The sequence below is a fragment of the Entelurus aequoreus genome, linkage group LG25 (genome assembly GCF_033978785.1).
Source record: "Entelurus aequoreus isolate RoL-2023_Sb linkage group LG25, RoL_Eaeq_v1.1, whole genome shotgun sequence".
NCBI classification, from domain to species: domain Eukaryota; kingdom Metazoa; phylum Chordata; class Actinopteri; order Syngnathiformes; family Syngnathidae; genus Entelurus; species Entelurus aequoreus.
The window spans coordinates 3,335,836-3,354,475 of NC_084755.1; the positions used below are offsets into that span (position 1 = coordinate 3,335,836).

General features: G+C 44.6%; 1 protein-coding gene across 2 annotated transcripts in view; it reads right to left on the reverse strand.

Moving 5' to 3' along the window:
- grid2ipa (glutamate receptor, ionotropic, delta 2 (Grid2) interacting protein, a) overlaps positions 1 to 18,640 on the reverse strand; it is a 112,522-nt gene that overhangs the window by 26,877 nt on the left and 67,005 nt on the right. For both annotated transcript variants that reach the window (XM_062036772.1, XM_062036773.1), the window contains exons 8-10: positions 8,006 to 8,302; positions 7,780 to 7,931; positions 3,775 to 3,930 (exon numbers count right to left, since the gene is read on the reverse strand). In XM_062036772.1, coding sequence (XP_061892756.1) covers positions 3,775 to 3,930; positions 7,780 to 7,931; positions 8,006 to 8,302 — 605 coding nt within the window. The remainder of the gene's footprint in view (positions 1 to 3,774; positions 3,931 to 7,779; positions 7,932 to 8,005; positions 8,303 to 18,640) is intronic.

Here is an 18,640-nt window from a genome sequence, read left to right on the forward strand (position 1 = left end):
ATGGAAGGTGCTTTATGTTTATTCAGCCAAAATGGGACTATTTACTTTATTTAAATAATATGACAATGTGTATATTGCATGCTTAAAGTAATTATAAGGCTCGCTTTATTTGTAATTATTACATTTGTCTGAATAATTTGATAACGCACTATTTTGTACTGCTTTAATACAGTGAAGAATATGTAACTGTTTAATTGCATATATGGCGGAAGAATCTGTGTGGTAATAAGGTTTGGACTAGAGATGTCCAATAATTGACGATATCCGATATTCCGATATTGTCCAACTCTTAATTACCGATATCAACCGATACGGATATATACAGTCGAGGAATTAACACACAATTATGCCTAATTTTGTTGTGATGCCCCGCTGGATGCATTAAAACAGGGGTCACCAACCTTTTTGAAAGCAAGAGCTACTTCTTGGGTACTGATTAATGCGAAGGGCTACCAGTTTGATACACACTTAAATAAATTGCCAGAAATAGCCAATTTGCTCAATTTACCTTTAACTCTATGTTATTATTAATAATTAATGATATTTACACTTAATTGAACGGTTTAAAAGAGGAGAAAACACGAAAAAAATGACAATTAAATTTTGAAACATAGTTTATCTTCAATTTCGACTCTTTAAAATTCAAAATTCAACCGAAAAAAAGAAGAGAAAAACTAGCTAATTCGAATCTTTTTGAAAAAATTAAAAAAAATAATTTATGGAACATCATTAGTAATTTTTCCTGATTAAGATTAATTTTAGAATTTGGATGACATGTTTTAAATAGGTTAAAATCCAATCTGCACTTTGTTAGAATATATAACAAATTGGACCAAGCTATATTTCTAACAAAGACAAATCGTTATTTCTTCTAGATTTTCCAGAACAAAAATTCTAAAAGAAATTCAAAAGACTTTGAAATAAGATTTAAATTTGATTCTACAGATTTTCTAGATTTGCCAGAATATTTTTTTTGCATTTTAATCATGATAAGTTTGAAGAAATATTTCACAAATATTCTTTGTCAAAAAAACAGAAGCTAAAATGAAGAATTAAATTAAAATTTATTTATTATTCTTTACAATAAAAAAAAAAAATTACTTGAACATTGATTTAAATTGTCAGGAAATAAGAGGAAGGAATTTAAAAGGTAAAAAGGTATATGTGTTTAAAAATCCTAAAATCATTTTTAAGGTTGTATTTTTTCTCTAAAATTGTCTTTCTGAAAGTTATAAGAAGCAAAGTAAAAAAATTAATGAATTTATTTAAACAAGTGAAGACCAAGTCTTTAAAATATTTTCTTGGATTTTCAAATTCTATTTGAGTTTTGTCTCTCTTAGAATTAAAAATGTCGAGCACAGCGAGACCAGCTTGCTAGTAAATAAATAAAATTAAAAAGATAGAGGCAGCTCACTGGTAAGTGCTGCTATTTGAGCTATTTTTAGAACAGGCCAGCGGGCTACTCATCTGGTCCTTACGGGCTACCTGGTGCCCGCGGGCACCGCGTTGGTGACCCCTGCATTAAACAATGTAACAAGGTTTTCCAAAATAAATCAACTCAAGTTATGGGAAAAAAATGCCAACATGGCACTGCCATATTTATTATTGAAGTCACAAAGTGCATTATTTTTTTTTAACATGCCTCAAAACAGCAGCTTAGAATTTGGGACATGCTCTCCCTGAGAGAGCATGAGGAGGTTGAGGCGGGGGGGGGGGGGGGGGGGTGTATATTGTAGCGTCCCGGAAGAGTTAGTGCTGCAAGGGGCTCTGGGTATTTGTTCTGTTGTGTTTATGTTGTGTTACGGTGCGGATGTTCTCCCGAAATGTGTTTGTCATTCTTGTTTGGTGTGGGTTCACAGTGTGGCGCATATTTGTAACAGTGTTAAAGTTGTTTATACGTCCACCCTCAGTGTGACCTGTATGGCTGTTGACCAAGTATGCCTTGCATTCACTTGTGTGTGTGTGAAAAGCCGTAGATATTATGTGACTGGGCCGGCACGCAAAGGCAGTGCCTTTAAGGTTTATTGGCGCTCTGTACTTCTCCCTACGTCCGTGTACACAGCGGCCTTTTAAAAAGTCATACATTTTACTTTTTGAAACAGATACCGATAATTTCCGATATTACATTTTAAAGCATTTATCGGCCGATGATATCGGCAGTCCGATATTATCAGACATCTCTAATAACAACTGTATAATAATTCAGCTTGTACAAAAAGAATAATGCCTGACACTGTTGGTTACCTCAAAAAAATATAAAAATTGTCTTTAAAAAGCAAAATTGGCCAAAACAATAAACATTGTTGAAAATAAATAAACAAATAAAATAATGTTATTTAAGTCTGATTAGATTCAAAAGACAAATTAGCTGATACATTTCAATTTAGATAATATTCAAGTCAAATTTTAGGCAAAATCATTCTGGTATTAAGAGAATAAGAGAATCGTCATTTCAATTTTACTGTAAATAGAGAAGTTGAATTTGATAGAAACAAGTCATAATGTCACCAGATTACTATCACGTTTTTCCAAGAATGAAGAGGTAACTGAATAAGAGATAATTTTACAAGAATAGAGCTTGAATTTACAAGAAGGGTTTACAGTATATCAGAATTCACAAGTGTAAAGTTACGATATAAAAAACTCAGAATTTTACAAAATAAAGTAACATTTCATGGGAATTTATTTTAAAGAATAGTATAAAAATAAACTATTTACGTGGGAAATGGCGAGAATAAAGATGTATACACTACCGTTCAAAAGTTTGGGGTCACCCAAACAATTTTGTGGAATAGCCTTCATTTCTAAGAACAAGAATAGACTGTCGAGTTTCAGATGAAAGTTCTCTTTTTCTGGCCATTTTGAGCGTTTAATTGACCCCACAAATGTGATGCTCCAGAAACTCAAACCGCTCAAAGGAAGGTCAGTTTTGTAGCTTCTGTAACGAGCTAAACTGTTTCCAGATGTGTGAACATGATTGCACAAGGGTTTTCTAATCATCATATAGCCTTCTGAGCCAATGAGCAAACACATTGTACCATTAGAACACTGGAGTGATAGTTGCTGGAAATGGGCCTCTATACACCGTTGTAGATATTGCACCAAAATCCAGACATTTGCAGCTAGAATAGTCATTTACCACATTAGCAATGTATAGAGTGTATTTCTTTAAAGTTAAGACTAGTTTAAAGTTATCTTCATTGAAAAGTACAGTGCTTTTCCTTCAAAAATAAGGACATTTCAATGTGACCCCCAACTTTTGAACGGTAGTGTACATATAGTTTGTCACGAGAGGGTGACAGCGGCTGTTGGGCATGTGGAAATTAAAAGTATTTAGCTAGTTAATTAACAAATAAAGGCTTCACCCCAGCAAATCTGAGCTTTTCTTGATGTCACTCCCACACGCCGTAGAAAATGCCGCCATAACAAAGACCGACCTATGAAAAGTTGGTCAGATTAGCAAACAGAAATAGTTATGATGTTAATTTTAATTAGTTGAGCAATAAAGAAAAGTTTGCTGAGCAGCTAAGAAATATTAGATGTTTTTATTGTAATCTATTAGTTGTTATTTCACTGATATTATCAGAATACTTTCTTTTTCTATCTTATATTTGGGTCCAAATCATAGCACCGGTCTAACAGTGTCAATCAAAACTGAGCATTGTTATCTTCATAAACATCTTATTGTAATGTTGTTGTCATGTTGTTAGTCAATAATAATAATAGGCGAGTTATATAAAAAGTATTTGTATTGAAGGTTGTGAGGTTCTGTACCCATGCCCAAGTGTGTGCCAATGACCAGGTCATCAGAGCTCCGCCCCCTCACACTGCTCCTGTACGTGGTGCCCGTTACCCTCACGGAGCTGCTACGGCGATGGGGCTCAACCTCGGGTTCTGGAGGAGGGGGAGGAGGTGGTGGTGGTGGTGGAACTGGAACACACACACACATATATTGGGAACTAACACAGGGGCCCCAAAAGTGCCTGACCGGATCTTGCCCACAGAATCCCCTTCAAGGTACACTATATTGCCAAAAGTACTTGGCCACCCATCCAAATGATGAGAATCAGGTGTCCTAATCACTTGTATCAAATCAAGCACTTAGGCATGGAGACTGTTTCTACAAACATTTGTCAAAGAATGGGCCGCTTTCAGTGATTTCCAGCGTGGAACTGTCACAGGATGCCACCTGTGCAACAAATCCAGTCGTGAAATTCCCTCGCTCCTAAATATTCCAAAGTCAACTTTATTATAAGAAAATGGACGAGTTTGGGAACAACAGCAACTCAGCCCCCAAGTGGTAGGCCACGTAAACTGACAGAGAGGTCAGCGGATGCACAGTGCCTCCATGGAAATGCCCCCCTCTACCCCAAATCCTCCACTCGACACCTCCGCTCCGGACAGGCTAACCTCCTCCAACCTCCGAGGACAAAGCTACGAACAATGCCGCTCCCAGTCTGCGGAACGCTCTCCCTGACCACCTGAAGGCACCACAGACTGTGGATGCTTTTAAAAAAGACAAAAAACCCTTCTTTTTAAAAAAAAAAAAAAAAAAAGCCTTTTTTTAGATATATGCATACTAGTTCTAGCTATTTGGCTGCTCTAGTTTTTATTTTTATTTTTATTTGATTATCTTTTTATTTTTATTTTTTTAAAACACTGTAACACCTCCGCTCCGGACAGGCTAACCTCCTCCAACCTCCGAGGACAAAGCTACGAACAATGCCGCTCCCAGTCTGCGGAACGCTCTCCCTGACCACCTGAAGGCACCACAGACTGTGGATGCTTTTAAAAAAGACAAAAAACCCTTCTTTTTAAAAAAAAAAAAAAAAAAAGCCTTTTTTTAGATATATGCATACTAGTTCTAGCTATTTGGCTGCTCTAGTTTTTATTTTTATTTTTATTTGATTATCTTTTTATTTTTATTTTTTTAAAACACTGTAACACCTCCGCTCCGGACAGGCTAACCTCCTCCAACCTCCGAGGACAAAGCTACAAACAATGCCGCTCCCAGTCTGTGGAACGCTCTCCCTGACCACCTGAGGGCACCACAGACTGTGGATGCTTTTAAAAAAGACAAAAAACCCTTCTTTAAAAAAAAAAAAAAAGCCTTTTTTTAGATATATGCATACTAGTTCTAGCTATTTGGCTGTTCTAGTTTTTATTTTTATTTTTATTTTATTATCTTTTTATTTTTTTAAAACACTAACACCTCCACTCCGGACAGGCTAACCTCCTCCAACCTCCGAGGACAAAGCTACGAACAATGCCGCTCCCAGTCTGTGGAACGCTCTCCCTGACCACCTGAGGGCACCACAGACTGTGGATGCTTTTAAAAAAGACAAAAAACCCTTCTTTTTAAAAAAAAGAAGAAAAAAAAGCCTTTTTTTAGATATATGCGTACTAGTTCTAGCTATTTGGCTGTTCTAGTTTTTATTTTTATTTTTATTTTATTATCTTTTTATTTTTATTTTTTTAAAACACTGTAACACCTCCGCTCCGGACAGGCTAACCTCCTCCAACCTCCGAGGACAAAGCTACGAACAATGCCGCTCCCAGTCTGTGGAACGCTCTCCCTGACCACCTGAGGGCACCACAGACTGTGGATGCTTTTAAAAAAGACAAAAAACCCTTCTTTTAAAAAAAATAAATTAAAAAAAGCCTTTTTTTAGATATATGCATACTAGTTCTAGCTATTTGGCTGTTCTAGTTTTTATTTTTATTTTTATTTTATTATCTTTTTATTTTTATTTTTTTAAAACACTGTAACACCTCCGCTCCGGACAGGCTAACCTCCTCCAACCTCCGAGGACAAAGCTACGAACAATGCCGCTCCCAGTCTGTGGAACGCTCTCCCTGACCACCTGAGGGCACCACAGACTGTGGATGCTTTTAAAAAAGACTAAAAACCCTTCTTTAAAAAAAAAAAAAAAGAAAAAAAAAAGCCTTTTTTTAGATATATGCATACTAGTTCTAGCTATTTGGCTGTTCTAGTTTTTATTTTTATTTTATTATCTTTTTATTTTTATTTTTTTAAAACACTGTAACACCTCCGCTCCGGACAGGCTAACCTCCTCCAACCTCTGAGGACAAAGCTACGAACAATGCCGCTCCCAGTCTGTGGAACGCTCTCCCTGACCACCTGAGGGCACCACAGACTGTGGATGCTTTTAAAAAAGACTAAAAACCCTTCTTTAAAAAAAAAAAAAAAAAAAAGCCTTTTTTTTTAAAGATATATGCATACTAATTCTAGCTATTTGGCTGTTCTAGTTTTTATTTTTATTTTATTATTATTTTTTTAAAACACTGTAACACCTCCGCTCCGGACAGGCTAACCTCCTCCAACCTCCGAGGACAAAGCTACGAACAATGCCGCTCCCAGTCTGTGGAACGCTCACCCTGACCACCTGAGGGCACCACAGACTGTGGATGCTTTTAAAAAAGACAAAAAACCCTTCTTTTAAAAAAAAAAGAAGAAAAAAAAGCCTTTTTTTAGATGTATGCATACTAGTTCTAGCTATTTGGCTGTTCTAGTTTTTATTTTTATTTTTATTTGATTATCTTTTTATTTTTATTTTTTTAAAACACTGTAACACCTCCGCTCCGGACAGGCTAACCTCCTCCAACCCAGTCTGTGGAACGCTCTCCCTGACCACCTGAGGGCACCACAGACTGTGGATGCTTTTAAAAAAGACTAAAAAACCCTTCTTTTTAAAAAAAAAAAAAAGCCTTTTTTTAGATATGTGCATACTAATTCTAGCTATTTGGCTGTTCTAGTTTTTATTTGTATTTTTATTTTATTATCTTTTTATTTTATTTTTTTAAAACACTGTAGCACTTTGAGGTTGTTTACTCAATGTAAAGTGCTTTTTTACAAATAAAATCTATTATTATTATTATTATTATTAGTCAGTTGCTACAGAGCTCCAAACTTCATGTCACCTTCCAATTAGCCCACGTACAGTACGCAGAGAGCTTCATGGAATGGGTTTCCATGGCCGAGCAGCTGCATCTAAGCCATACATCACCGAGTCCAATGCAAAGCGGGGGATGCAGTGGTGTAAAGCATGTCGCCACTGGACTCTAGAGCGGTGGAGACGCCTTCTCTGGACTGATGAATCACACTTTTTCATCTGGCAACCTGGTTTGGAGGTTACCAGGAGAACGCTACATTTCGGACTGCATTGTGCCGAGTGTGACATTTGGTGGAGGAGGAATTATGGTGTGGGGTTGTTTTTCAGGAGTTGGGCTTGGCCCCTTAGTTCCAGTGAAAGGAACTTTGACTGTTTCAGGATACCAAAACATTTTGGACAATTCCATGCTCCCAACCTTGTGGGAACAGTTTGGAGCGGGGCCCCTTCCTCTTCCAACATGACTACACACCAGTGCACAAAACAAGGTCCATAAAGACACGGATGACAAGAGTCTGGTGTGGATGAACTTGACTGGCCTGCACAGAGTCCTGACCTGAACCCGATAGAACACCTTTGGGATGAATTAGAACGGAGACTGAGAGCCAGGCCTTCTCCACCAACACCAACGCGCTTTTGGAAGGTGGAAAATTCCTATAAACACACTCCGCAACCTTGTGGACAGCCTTCCCAGAAGAGTTGAAGCTGTAATAGCTGCAAAAGGTGGACCCACGTCATATTGAACCCTATGGGTTGGGAATGGGATGGCACTTCAAGTTCATATGTGAGTCAAGGCAGGTGGCCAAATACTTTTGGCAATATAGTGTAACATGAAAGCATGGAAAAGATAAAAAAGGTGTACTCTCACCTGTCGCCTTGAATCCAAGAAAGCGTGAGATCTTGCCCTGGCAGTGTTCTTGCTCTTCATACGTTAGCAGCTGGTAGACAAATTGCCAGATCACCTGCTTGGCTGGAGTATCCAGAACGGGGAACACATCCACGATCAGCGTGTCAACATTTCTGTTGCCGTGGGGGGGGAAAAAAACAAAACATTGGAACAATTTCCACCCTTTCTGAAGCTTCTTCTCGCCCACCTGTGCTGGAAGAAGTTCTCCAGGGCCTTGCAGATGGTGTACTTCTCCTGGACGGTCAGCAGGTGCTCCAGCTGCTGCCCAAAGGTGCGGCCCTGAACTCGGATGCTGGAGGGGAGAATGTCGGCCACCCACTGCAGGGAGCTGAGCACGGGGGAGCGAGCGCGCTCCGTGGCCAGGCCGCTGCCGACCAGGTCCTGCTCCGACAGGGAGAACGAGGCCGTGCCGTCCTCCACCACCAGGGTGGGCATGGCGCCGCTTCCCTGAAGCATGGACACCACCTTCTCATGGGAGGAGGTTCTACACGACCAGGCACACAAGTGCTACATGTTAGACTTTTAACAACACGTACTGTGTAGGGTGGTTGGTTTGTTTGGAAAACATTTGTAAAAACTTTAAAAAGCTTATTCTGTAAAAAGAAAACGTGCTATGGCTTCAGTGCAAAAACTGCAATCTAAGTAAGATTAAATATCTCAAATAAGGGTGATATTTGCTTATTTTCTGTCTGATAAGATAATTCTTCTCACTAATCAGATTTTATGTTAGAGTGTTTTACTTGTTTTAAGAGTTTTGGTCCTAAATGATCTCAGTAAGATATTACAGCTTGTTGCTGAGATGTTATGACTTATATTGAGTAAAACATGCTTGAAACAATTTGTGTCCAAATGTCCAAAACACACCCAGCAATGGTGCACAGGAAGGCGGGGAAGAAGAGGGGAAAAGGCGGCCAAAATGGTCAAAAGTCCCAATTTTGTCCAAAATACCTCCCCGGGTTCCAGTCCCACGAGTCCCGCCACCGGCCGGATGCACAAAATGTCCAAAACGCACCCAGCAAAGTCCCACGGGAAGTGGGGGAGAAAATTGAGAAAAGTCGTCAAAAGTCCCAAAAATGTTCAAAATACCTACCCCAGGTTCCAGTCCCACGAGTCCCGCCGCCGGCCGCGCAAGTCCCGGGATGCACAAAATGTCCATAACACACCCAGCCGAGTCCCACGGGGAGGGGGGATAAAAGTTGGCAAAAGTCCCCAAAATGTTCAAAATACCTACCCAGGTTCGAGTCCCACATGGAGTCTTAAGACTTGTGGCACTCGAACCCGGGTGTGCTATATTGAGTAAAATCTGCTTGAAACAATTTGTGTCCAAATGTCCAAAACACACCCAGCAATGGTGCACAGGAAGGCGGGGAAGAAGAGGGGAAAAGGTGGCCAAAATGGTCAAAAGTCCCAATTTTGTCCAAAATACCTCCCCGGGTTCCAGTCCCGCCGCCGGCCACACAAGTCCCGGGATGCAAAAAATGTCCAAAACGCACCCAGCAAAGTCCCACGGGAAGTGGGGGAGAAAAGTGAGAAAAGTCGTCAAAAGTCCCCAAAAATGTTCAAAATACCTACCCAGGTTCCAGTCCCACGAGTCCCGCCGCCGACAGCACAAGTCCCGGGATGCCCAAAATGTCCATAACACACCCAGCCGAGTCCCAAGGGGAGGGGGAATAAAAGTTGGCAAAAATCCCCAAAATGTTCAAAATACCTACCCAGGTTGGAGTCCCACATGGACTCTTAAGACTTGTGGCACTCGAACCCGGGTGTGCTATATTGAGTAAAACATGCTTGAAACAATTTGTGTCCAAATGTCCAAAACACACCCATCAATGGTGCACAGGAAGGCGGGGAAGAAGAGGGGAAAAAGGTGGCCAAAATGGTCAAAAGCCCCAATTTTGTCCAAAATACCTCCAGTCCCACGAGTCCCGCCGCCGGCCGCACAAGTCCCGGGATGCACAAAATGTCCAAAACGCACCCAGCAAAGTCCCACGGGAAGTGGGGGAGAACATTGAGAAAAGTCGTCAAAAGTCCCCAAAAATGTTCAAAATACCTACCCGGGTTCCAGTCCCACGAGTCCCGCCGCCGGCCGCGCAAGTCCCGGGATGCCCAAAATGTCCATAACACACCCAGCCGAGTCCCACGGGGAGAGGGGATAAAAGTTGGCAAAAGTCCCTAAAATGTTCAAAATACCTACCCAGGTTCGAGTCCCACATGGAGTCTTAAGACTTGTGGCACTCGAACCCGGGTGTGCTATATTGAGTAAAACATGCTTGAAACAATTTGTGTCCAAATGTCCAAAACACACCCAGCAATGGTGCACAGGAAGGCGGGGAAGAAGAGGGGAAAAGGCGGCCAAAATGGTCAAAAGTCCCAATTTTGTCCAAAATACCTCCCCGGGTTCCAGTCCCACGAGTCCCGCCGCCGGCCACACAAGTCCCGGGATGCACAAAATGTCCATAACACCCCCAGACGAGTCCCACAGGGAGGGGGGATAAAAGTTGGCAAAAATCCCCAAAATGTTCAAAATACCTACCCAGGTTGGAGTCCCACATGGAGTCTTAAGACTTGTGGCACTCGAACCCGGGTGGGATTTTTCAACATTTTACAGACTTTTCTCACTTTTCTTCCCACCTTCCCGTGGGACTTTGCTGGGCGCGTTTTGGACATACTGGGCGCGGCCGGCGGCGGGACTTGTGGGACTCGAACCTGGGTAGGTATTTTGAACATTTTTGGGACTTTTCCCGACTTTTCCAACTTTTATCCCTCCTCCCCATGGGACTCAGCTGGGTGTGTTATGGACATTTTGGGCATCCTGGGACTTGCGCGGCCAAACATAAGATTTTATGTTAGAGTGTTTTACTTGTTTTAAGAGTTTTGGTCCTAAATGATGTCAGTAAGATATTACAGCTTGTTGCTGAGATGTTATGACCTATATTGAGTAAAACATGCTTGAAACTATTTGTGTCCAAATGTCCAAAACACACCCAGCAATGGTGCACAGGAAGGCGGGGAAGAAGAGGGGAAAAGGCGGCCAAAATGGTCAAAAGTCCCAATTTTGTCCAAAATACCTCCAGTCCCACGAGTCCCGCCGCCGGCCGCACAAGTTCCGGGATGCAAAAAATGTCCAAAACGCACCCAGCAAAGTCCCACGGGAAGTGGGGGAGAAAAGTGAGAAAAGTCGTCAAAAGTCCTCAAAATGTTCAAAATACCTGCGCAGGTTCCAGTCCCAGGAGTCCCGCCGCCGGCCGTGCAAGTCCCGGGATGCCCAAAATGTCCATGACACACCCAGCCGAGTCCCACGGGGACGGGGGATAAAAGTTGGCAAAAGTCCCCAAAATGTTCAAAATACCTACCCAGGTTCGAGTCCCACATGGAGTCTTAAGACTTGTGGCACTCGAACCCGGGTGTGCTATATTGAGTAAAACATGCTTGAAACAATTTGTATCCAAATGTCCAAAACACACCCAGCAATGGTGCACAGGAAGGCGGGGAAGAAGAGGCAAAAGGTGGCCAAAATGGTCAAAAGTCCCAATTTTGTCCAAAATACCTCCCCGGGTTCCAGTCCCACGAGTCCCGCCGCCGGCCGCACAAGTCCCGGAATGCACAAAATGTCCAAAACGCACCCAGCAAAGTCCCACGGGAAGTGGGGGTGAAAATTGAGAAAAGTCGTCAAAGGTCCCCAAAAATGTTCAAAATACCTACCCAGGTTCCAGTCCCACAAGTCCCGCCGCCGGCCGCGCAAGTCCCGGGATGCACAAAATGTCCATAACACACCCAGCCGAGTCCCACGGGGAGGGGGGATAAAAGTTGGCAAAAGTCCCCAAAATGTTCAAAATACCTACCCAGGTTCGAGTCCCACATGGAGTCTTAAGACTTGTGGCACTCGAACCCGGGTGTGCTATATTGAGTAAAATCTGCTTGAAACAATTTGTGTCCAAATGTCCAAAACACACCCAGCAATGGTGCACAGGAAGGCGGGGAAGAAGAGGGGAAAAGGTGGCCAAAATGGTCAAAAGTCCCAATTTTGTCCAAAATACCTCCCCGGGTTCCAGTCCCGCCGCCGGCCACACAAGTCCCGGGATGCAAAAAATGTCCAAAACGCACCCAGCAAAGTCCCACGGGAAGTGGGGGAGAAAAGTGAGAAAAGTCGTCAAAAGTCCCCAAAAATGTTCAAAATACCTACCCAGGTTCCAGTCCCACGAGTCCCGCCGCCGACAGCACAAGTCCCGGGATGCCCAAAATGTCCATAACACACCCAGCCGAGTCCCAAGGGGAGGGGGAATAAAAGTTGGCAAAAATCCCCAAAATGTTCAAAATACCTACCCAGGTTGGAGTCCCACATGGACTCTTAAGACTTGTGGCACTCGAACCCGGGTGTGCTATATTGAGTAAAACATGCTTGAAACAATTTGTGTCCAAATGTCCAAAACACACCCATCAATGGTGCACAGGAAGGCGGGGAAGAAGAGGGGAAAAAGGTGGCCAAAATGGTCAAAAGCCCCAATTTTGTCCAAAATACCTCCAGTCCCACGAGTCCCGCCGCCGGCCGCACAAGTCCCGGGATGCACAAAATGTCCAAAACGCACCCAGCAAAGTCCCACGGGAAGTGGGGGAGAACATTGAGAAAAGTCGTCAAAAGTCCCCAAAAATGTTCAAAATACCTACCCGGGTTCCAGTCCCACGAGTCCCGCCGCCGGCCGCGCAAGTCCCGGGATGCCCAAAATGTCCATAACACACCCAGCCGAGTCCCACGGGGAGAGGGGATAAAAGTTGGCAAAAGTCCCTAAAATGTTCAAAATACCTACCCAGGTTCGAGTCCCACATGGAGTCTTAAGACTTGTGGCACTCGAACCCGGGTGTGCTATATTGAGTAAAACATGCTTGAAACAATTTGTGTCCAAATGTCCAAAACACACCCAGCAATGGTGCACAGGAAGGCGGGGAAGAAGAGGGGAAAAGGCGGCCAAAATGGTCAAAAGTCCCAATTTTGTCCAAAATACCTCCCCGGGTTCCAGTCCCACGAGTCCCGCCGCCGGCCACACAAGTCCCGGGATGCACAAAATGTCCATAACACCCCCAGACGAGTCCCACAGGGAGGGGGGATAAAAGTTGGCAAAAATCCCCAAAATGTTCAAAATACCTACCCAGGTTGGAGTCCCACATGGAGTCTTAAGACTTGTGGCACTCGAACCCGGGTGGGATTTTTCAACATTTTACAGACTTTTCTCACTTTTCTTCCCACCTTCCCGTGGGACTTTGCTGGGCGCGTTTTGGACATACTGGGCGCGGCCGGCGGCGGGACTTGTGGGACTCGAACCTGGGTAGGTATTTTGAACATTTTTGGGACTTTTCCCGACTTTTCCAACTTTTATCCCTCCTCCCCATGGGACTCAGCTGGGTGTGTTATGGACATTTTGGGCATCCTGGGACTTGCGCGGCCAAACATAAGATTTTATGTTAGAGTGTTTTACTTGTTTTAAGAGTTTTGGTCCTAAATGATGTCAGTAAGATATTACAGCTTGTTGCTGAGATGTTATGACCTATATTGAGTAAAACATGCTTGAAACTATTTGTGTCCAAATGTCCAAAACACACCCAGCAATGGTGCACAGGAAGGCGGGGAAGAAGAGGGGAAAAGGCGGCCAAAATGGTCAAAAGTCCCAATTTTGTCCAAAATACCTCCAGTCCCACGAGTCCCGCCGCCGGCCGCACAAGTTCCGGGATGCAAAAAATGTCCAAAACGCACCCAGCAAAGTCCCACGGGAAGTGGGGGAGAAAAGTGAGAAAAGTCGTCAAAAGTCCTCAAAAATGTTCAAAATACCTGCGCAGGTTCCAGTCCCAGGAGTCCCGCCGCCGGCCGTGCAAGTCCCGGGATGCCCAAAATGTCCATGACACACCCAGCCGAGTCCCACGGGGACGGGGGATAAAAGTTGGCAAAAGTCCCCAAAATGTTCAAAATACCTACCCAGGTTCGAGTCCCACATGGAGTCTTAAGACTTGTGGCACTCGAACCCGGGTGTGCTATATTGAGTAAAACATGCTTGAAACAATTTGTATCCAAATGTCCAAAACACACCCAGCAATGGTGCACAGGAAGGCGGGGAAGAAGAGGGCAAAAGGTGGCCAAAATGGTCAAAAGTCCCAATTTTGTCCAAAATACCTCCCCGGGTTCCAGTCCCACGAGTCCCGCCGCCGGCCGCACAAGTCCCGGAATGCACAAAATGTCCAAAACGCACCCAGCAAAGTCCCACGGGAAGTGGGGGTGAAAATTGAGAAAAGTCGTCAAAGGTCCCCAAAAATGTTCAAAATACCTACCCAGGTTCCAGTCCCACAAGTCCCGCCGCCGGCCGTGCAAGTCCCGGGATGCCCAAAATGTCCATAACACCCCCAGCCGAGTCCCACAGGGAGGGGGGATAAAAGTTGGCAAAAATCCCCAAAATGTTCAAAATACCTACCCAGGTTGGAGTCCCACATGGAGTCTTAAGACTTGTGGCACTCGAACCCGGGTGTGCTATATTGAGTAAAACCTGCTTGAAACAATTTGTGTCCAAATGTCCAAAACACACCCAGCAATGGTGCACAGGAAGGCGGGGAAGAAGAGGGGAAAAGGCGGCCAAAATGGTCAAAAGTCCCAATTTTGTCCAAAATACCTCCCCGGGTTCCAGTCCCACGAGTCCCGCCGCCGGCCGGATGCACAAAATGTCCAAAACGCACCTAGCAAAGTCCCACGGGAAGTGGGGGAGAAAATTGAGAAAAGTCGTCAAAAGTCCCCAAAAATGTTCAAAATACCTACCCGGGTTCCAGTCCCACGAGTCCCGCCGCCGGCCGTGCAAGTCCAGGGATGCCCAAAATGTCCATAACACCCCCAGCCGAGTCCCACAGGGAGGGGGGATAAAAGTTGGCAAAAGTCCCCAAAATGTTCAAAATACCTACCCAGGTTCGAGTCCCACATGGAGTCTTAAGACTTGTGGCACTCGAACCCGGGTGTGCTATATTGAGTAAAACATGCTTGAAACAATTTGTATCCAAATGTCCAAAACACACCCAGCAATGGTGCACAGGAAGGCGGGGAAGAAGAGGGGAAAAGGTGGCCAAAATGGTCAAAAGTCCCAATTTTGTCCAAAATACCTCCCCGGGTTCCAGTCCCACGAGTCCCGCCGCCGGCCGCACAAGTCCCGGGATGCAAAAAATGTCCAAAACGCACCCAGCAAAGTCCCACGGGAAGTGGGGGAGAAAAGTGAGAAAAGTCGTCAAAAGTCCCCAAAAATGTTCAAAATACCTACCCAGGTTCCAGTCCCACATGGAGTCTTAAGACTTGTGGCACTCGAACCCGGGTGTGCTATATTGAGTAAAACCTGCTTGAAACAATTTGTGTCCAAATGTCCAAAACACACCCAGCAATGGTGCACAGGAAGGCGGGGAAGAAGAGGGGAAAAGGTGGCCAAAATGGTCAAAAGTCCCAATTTTGTCCAAAATACCTCCCCGGGTTCCAGTCCCACGAGTCCCGCCGCCGGCCGCACAAGTCCCGGGATGCAAAAAATGTCCAAAACGCACCCAGCAAAGTCCCACGGGAAGTGGGGGAGAAAAGTGAGAAAAGTCGTCAAAAGTCCCCAAAAATGTTCAAAATACCTACCCAGGTTCCAGTCCCACGAGTCCCGCCGCTGGCCGCGCAAGTCCCGGGATGCCCAAAATGTCCATAACACCCCCAGCCGAGTCCCACAGGGAGGGGGGATAAAAGTTGGCAAAAATACCCAAAATGTTCAAAATACCTACCCAGGTTGGAGTCCCACATGGAGTCTTAAGACTTGTGGCACTCGAACCCGGGTGTGCTATATTGAGTAAAACCTGCTTGAAACAATTTGTGTCCAAATGTCCAAAACACACCCAGCAATGGTGCACAGGAAGGCGGGGAAGAAGAGGGGAAAAGGCGGCCAAAATGGTCAAAAGTCCCAATTTTGTCCAAAACACCTCCCCGGGTTCCAGTCCCACGAGTCCCGCCGCCGGCCGCACAAGTCCCGGGATGCACAAAATGCCCAAAACGCACCCAGCAAAGTCCCACGGGAAGTGGGGGAGAAAAGTGAGAAAAGTCGTCAAAAGTCCCCAAAAATGTTCAAAATACTTAGCCAGGTTCCAGTCCCACGAGTCCCGCCGCGCAAGTCCCGGGATGCCCAAAATGTCCATGACACACCCAGCCGAGTCCCACGGGGAGGGTGGATAAAAGTTGGCAAAAGTCCCCAAAATGTTCAAAATACCTACCCAGGTTCGAGTCCCACATGGAGTCTTAAGACTTGTGGCACTCGAACCCGGGTGTGCTATATTGAGTAAAACATGCTTGAAACAATGTGTGTCCAAATGTCCAAAACACACCCAGCAATGGTGCACAGGAAGGCGGGGAAGAAGAGGGGAAAAGGCGGCCAAAATGGTCAAAAGTCCCAATTTTGTCCAAAATACCTCCCCGGGTTCCAGTCCCACGAGTCCCGCCGCCGGCCGCACAAGTCCCGGGATGCACAAAATGCCCAAAACGCACCCAGCAAAGTCCCACGGGAAGTGGGGGAGAAAAGTGAGAAAAGTCGTCAAAAGTCCCCAAAAATGTTCAAAATACTTAGCCAGGTTCCAGTCCCACGAGTCCCGCCGCGCAAGTCCCGGGATGCCCAAAATGTCCATGACACACCCAGCCGAGTCCCACGGGGAGGGTGGATAAAAGTTGGCAAAAGTCCCCAAAATGTTCAAAATACCTACCCAGGTTCGAGTCCCACATGGAGTCTTAAGACTTGTGGCACTCGAACCCGGGTGTGCTATATTGAGTAAAACATGCTTGAAACAATGTGTGTCCAAATGTCCAAAACACACCCAGCAATGGTGCACAGGAAGGCGGGGAAGAAGAGGGGAAAAGGCGGCCAAAATGGTCAAAAGTCCCAATTTTGTCCAAAATACCTCCCCGGGTTCCAGTCCCACGAGTCCCGCCGCCGGCCGCACAAGTCCCGGGATGCACAAAATGCCCAAAACGCACCCAGCAAAGTCCCACGGGAAGTGGGGGAGAAAAGTGAGAAAAGTCGTCAAAAGTCCCCAAAAATGTTCAAAATACTTAGCCAGGTTCCAGTCCCACGAGTCCCGCCGCGCAAGTCCCGGGATGCCCAAAATGTCCATGACACACCCAGCCGAGTCCCACGGGGAGGGTGGATAAAAGTTGGCAAAAGTCCCCAAAATGTTCAAAATACCTACCCAGGTTCGAGTCCCACATGGAGTCTTAAGACTTGTGGCACTCGAACCCGGGTGTGCTATATTGAGTAAAACATGCTTGAAACAATGTGTGTCCAAATGTCCAAAACACACCCAGCAATGGTGCACAGGAAGGCGGGGAAGAAGAGGGGAAAAGGCGGCCAAAATGGTCAAAAGTCCCAATTTTGTCCAAAATACCTCCCCGGGTTCCAGTCCCACGAGTCCCGCCGCCGGCCGCACAGGTCCCGGGATGCAAAAAATGTCCAAAACGCACCCAGCAAAGTCCCACGGGAAGTGGGGGAGAAAAGTGAGAAAAGTCGTCAAAAGTCCCCAAAAATGTTCAAAATACCTCCCCGGGTTCCAGTCCCAGGAGTCCCGCCGCCGACAGCACAAGTCCCGGGATGCCCAAAATGTCCATAACACACCCAGCCGAGTCCCACAGGGAGGGGGGATAAAAGTTGGCAAAAGTCCCCAAAATGTTCAAAATACCTACCCAGGTTGGAGTCCCACATGGAGTCTTAAGACTTGCGGCACTCGAACCCGGGTGTGATTTTTGAACATTTTACAGACTTTTCTCACTTTTCTTCCCGCCTTCCCGTGGGACTTTGCTGGGCGCGTTTTGGACATTTTGGACATACTGGGCGCGGCCGGCGGCGGGACTTGTGGGACTCCAACCTGGGTAGGTATTTTGAACATTTTTGGGACTTTTCCCGACTTTTCCAACTTTTATCCCTCCTCCCCATGGGACTGGGCTGGGTGTGTTATGGACATTTTGGGCATCCCGGGACTTGCGCGGCCATACATAAGATTTTATGTTAGAGTGTTTTACTTGTTTTAAGGGTTTTGGTCCTAAATGATGTCAGTAAGATATTACAGCTTGTTGCTGAGATGTTATGACCTATATTGAGTAAAACATGCTTGAAACTAGAATATCAACTGTTGCAAAGCTGTGTCATCAACACTCACAAGTATAAAACTACTTTTTTAAAGCCATCATTTCTTATTTCAAGCATGAAAAAAAAAAAATCATGACATTGACACAATTGTGTCTCATAATTAAAACAGATGACAGCCAAATGGACTTTGCTGTTTTATTTTCAATGAAACAATAGAAAATACGTACTCATATAGTAGTACAGTTGTTATTAGTGAGAATACACTTATTTTAAGGTATTTTTGGGTTCATTGAGGTTAGCTAATTTTTCTTGTTTTTGAACACTGACTTTTTGCAGTGTAGGTACTAATTGCCCTATTTATATACAGTTCAGTTTCAGTTTATGTGGAACATGCATACGACACAATGTAATGCATCACATATTTCCAGTTGTGTCATTACAGCCCGTCCGAAAAGGAGTAGGAAGAAGCGGAGCTTATTTAATCCTACCTTTTTTCATACCTTAGCAATTTTATCCCAGCAATTTTGTTCTCCGTAACAGAACAGTGAATAAATAATAAATCAATAACAGTGTTTCCCATAAACTGCCAAAATACCTGTGGCGGTGGGGGCGTGGCTATGGGCGTGGTCAACAGGACATCATCGAGTAATTTGCATAATTTACTACAATGATATGATTTTCTCTAAAAAGGCTAAAAAAATGTATAC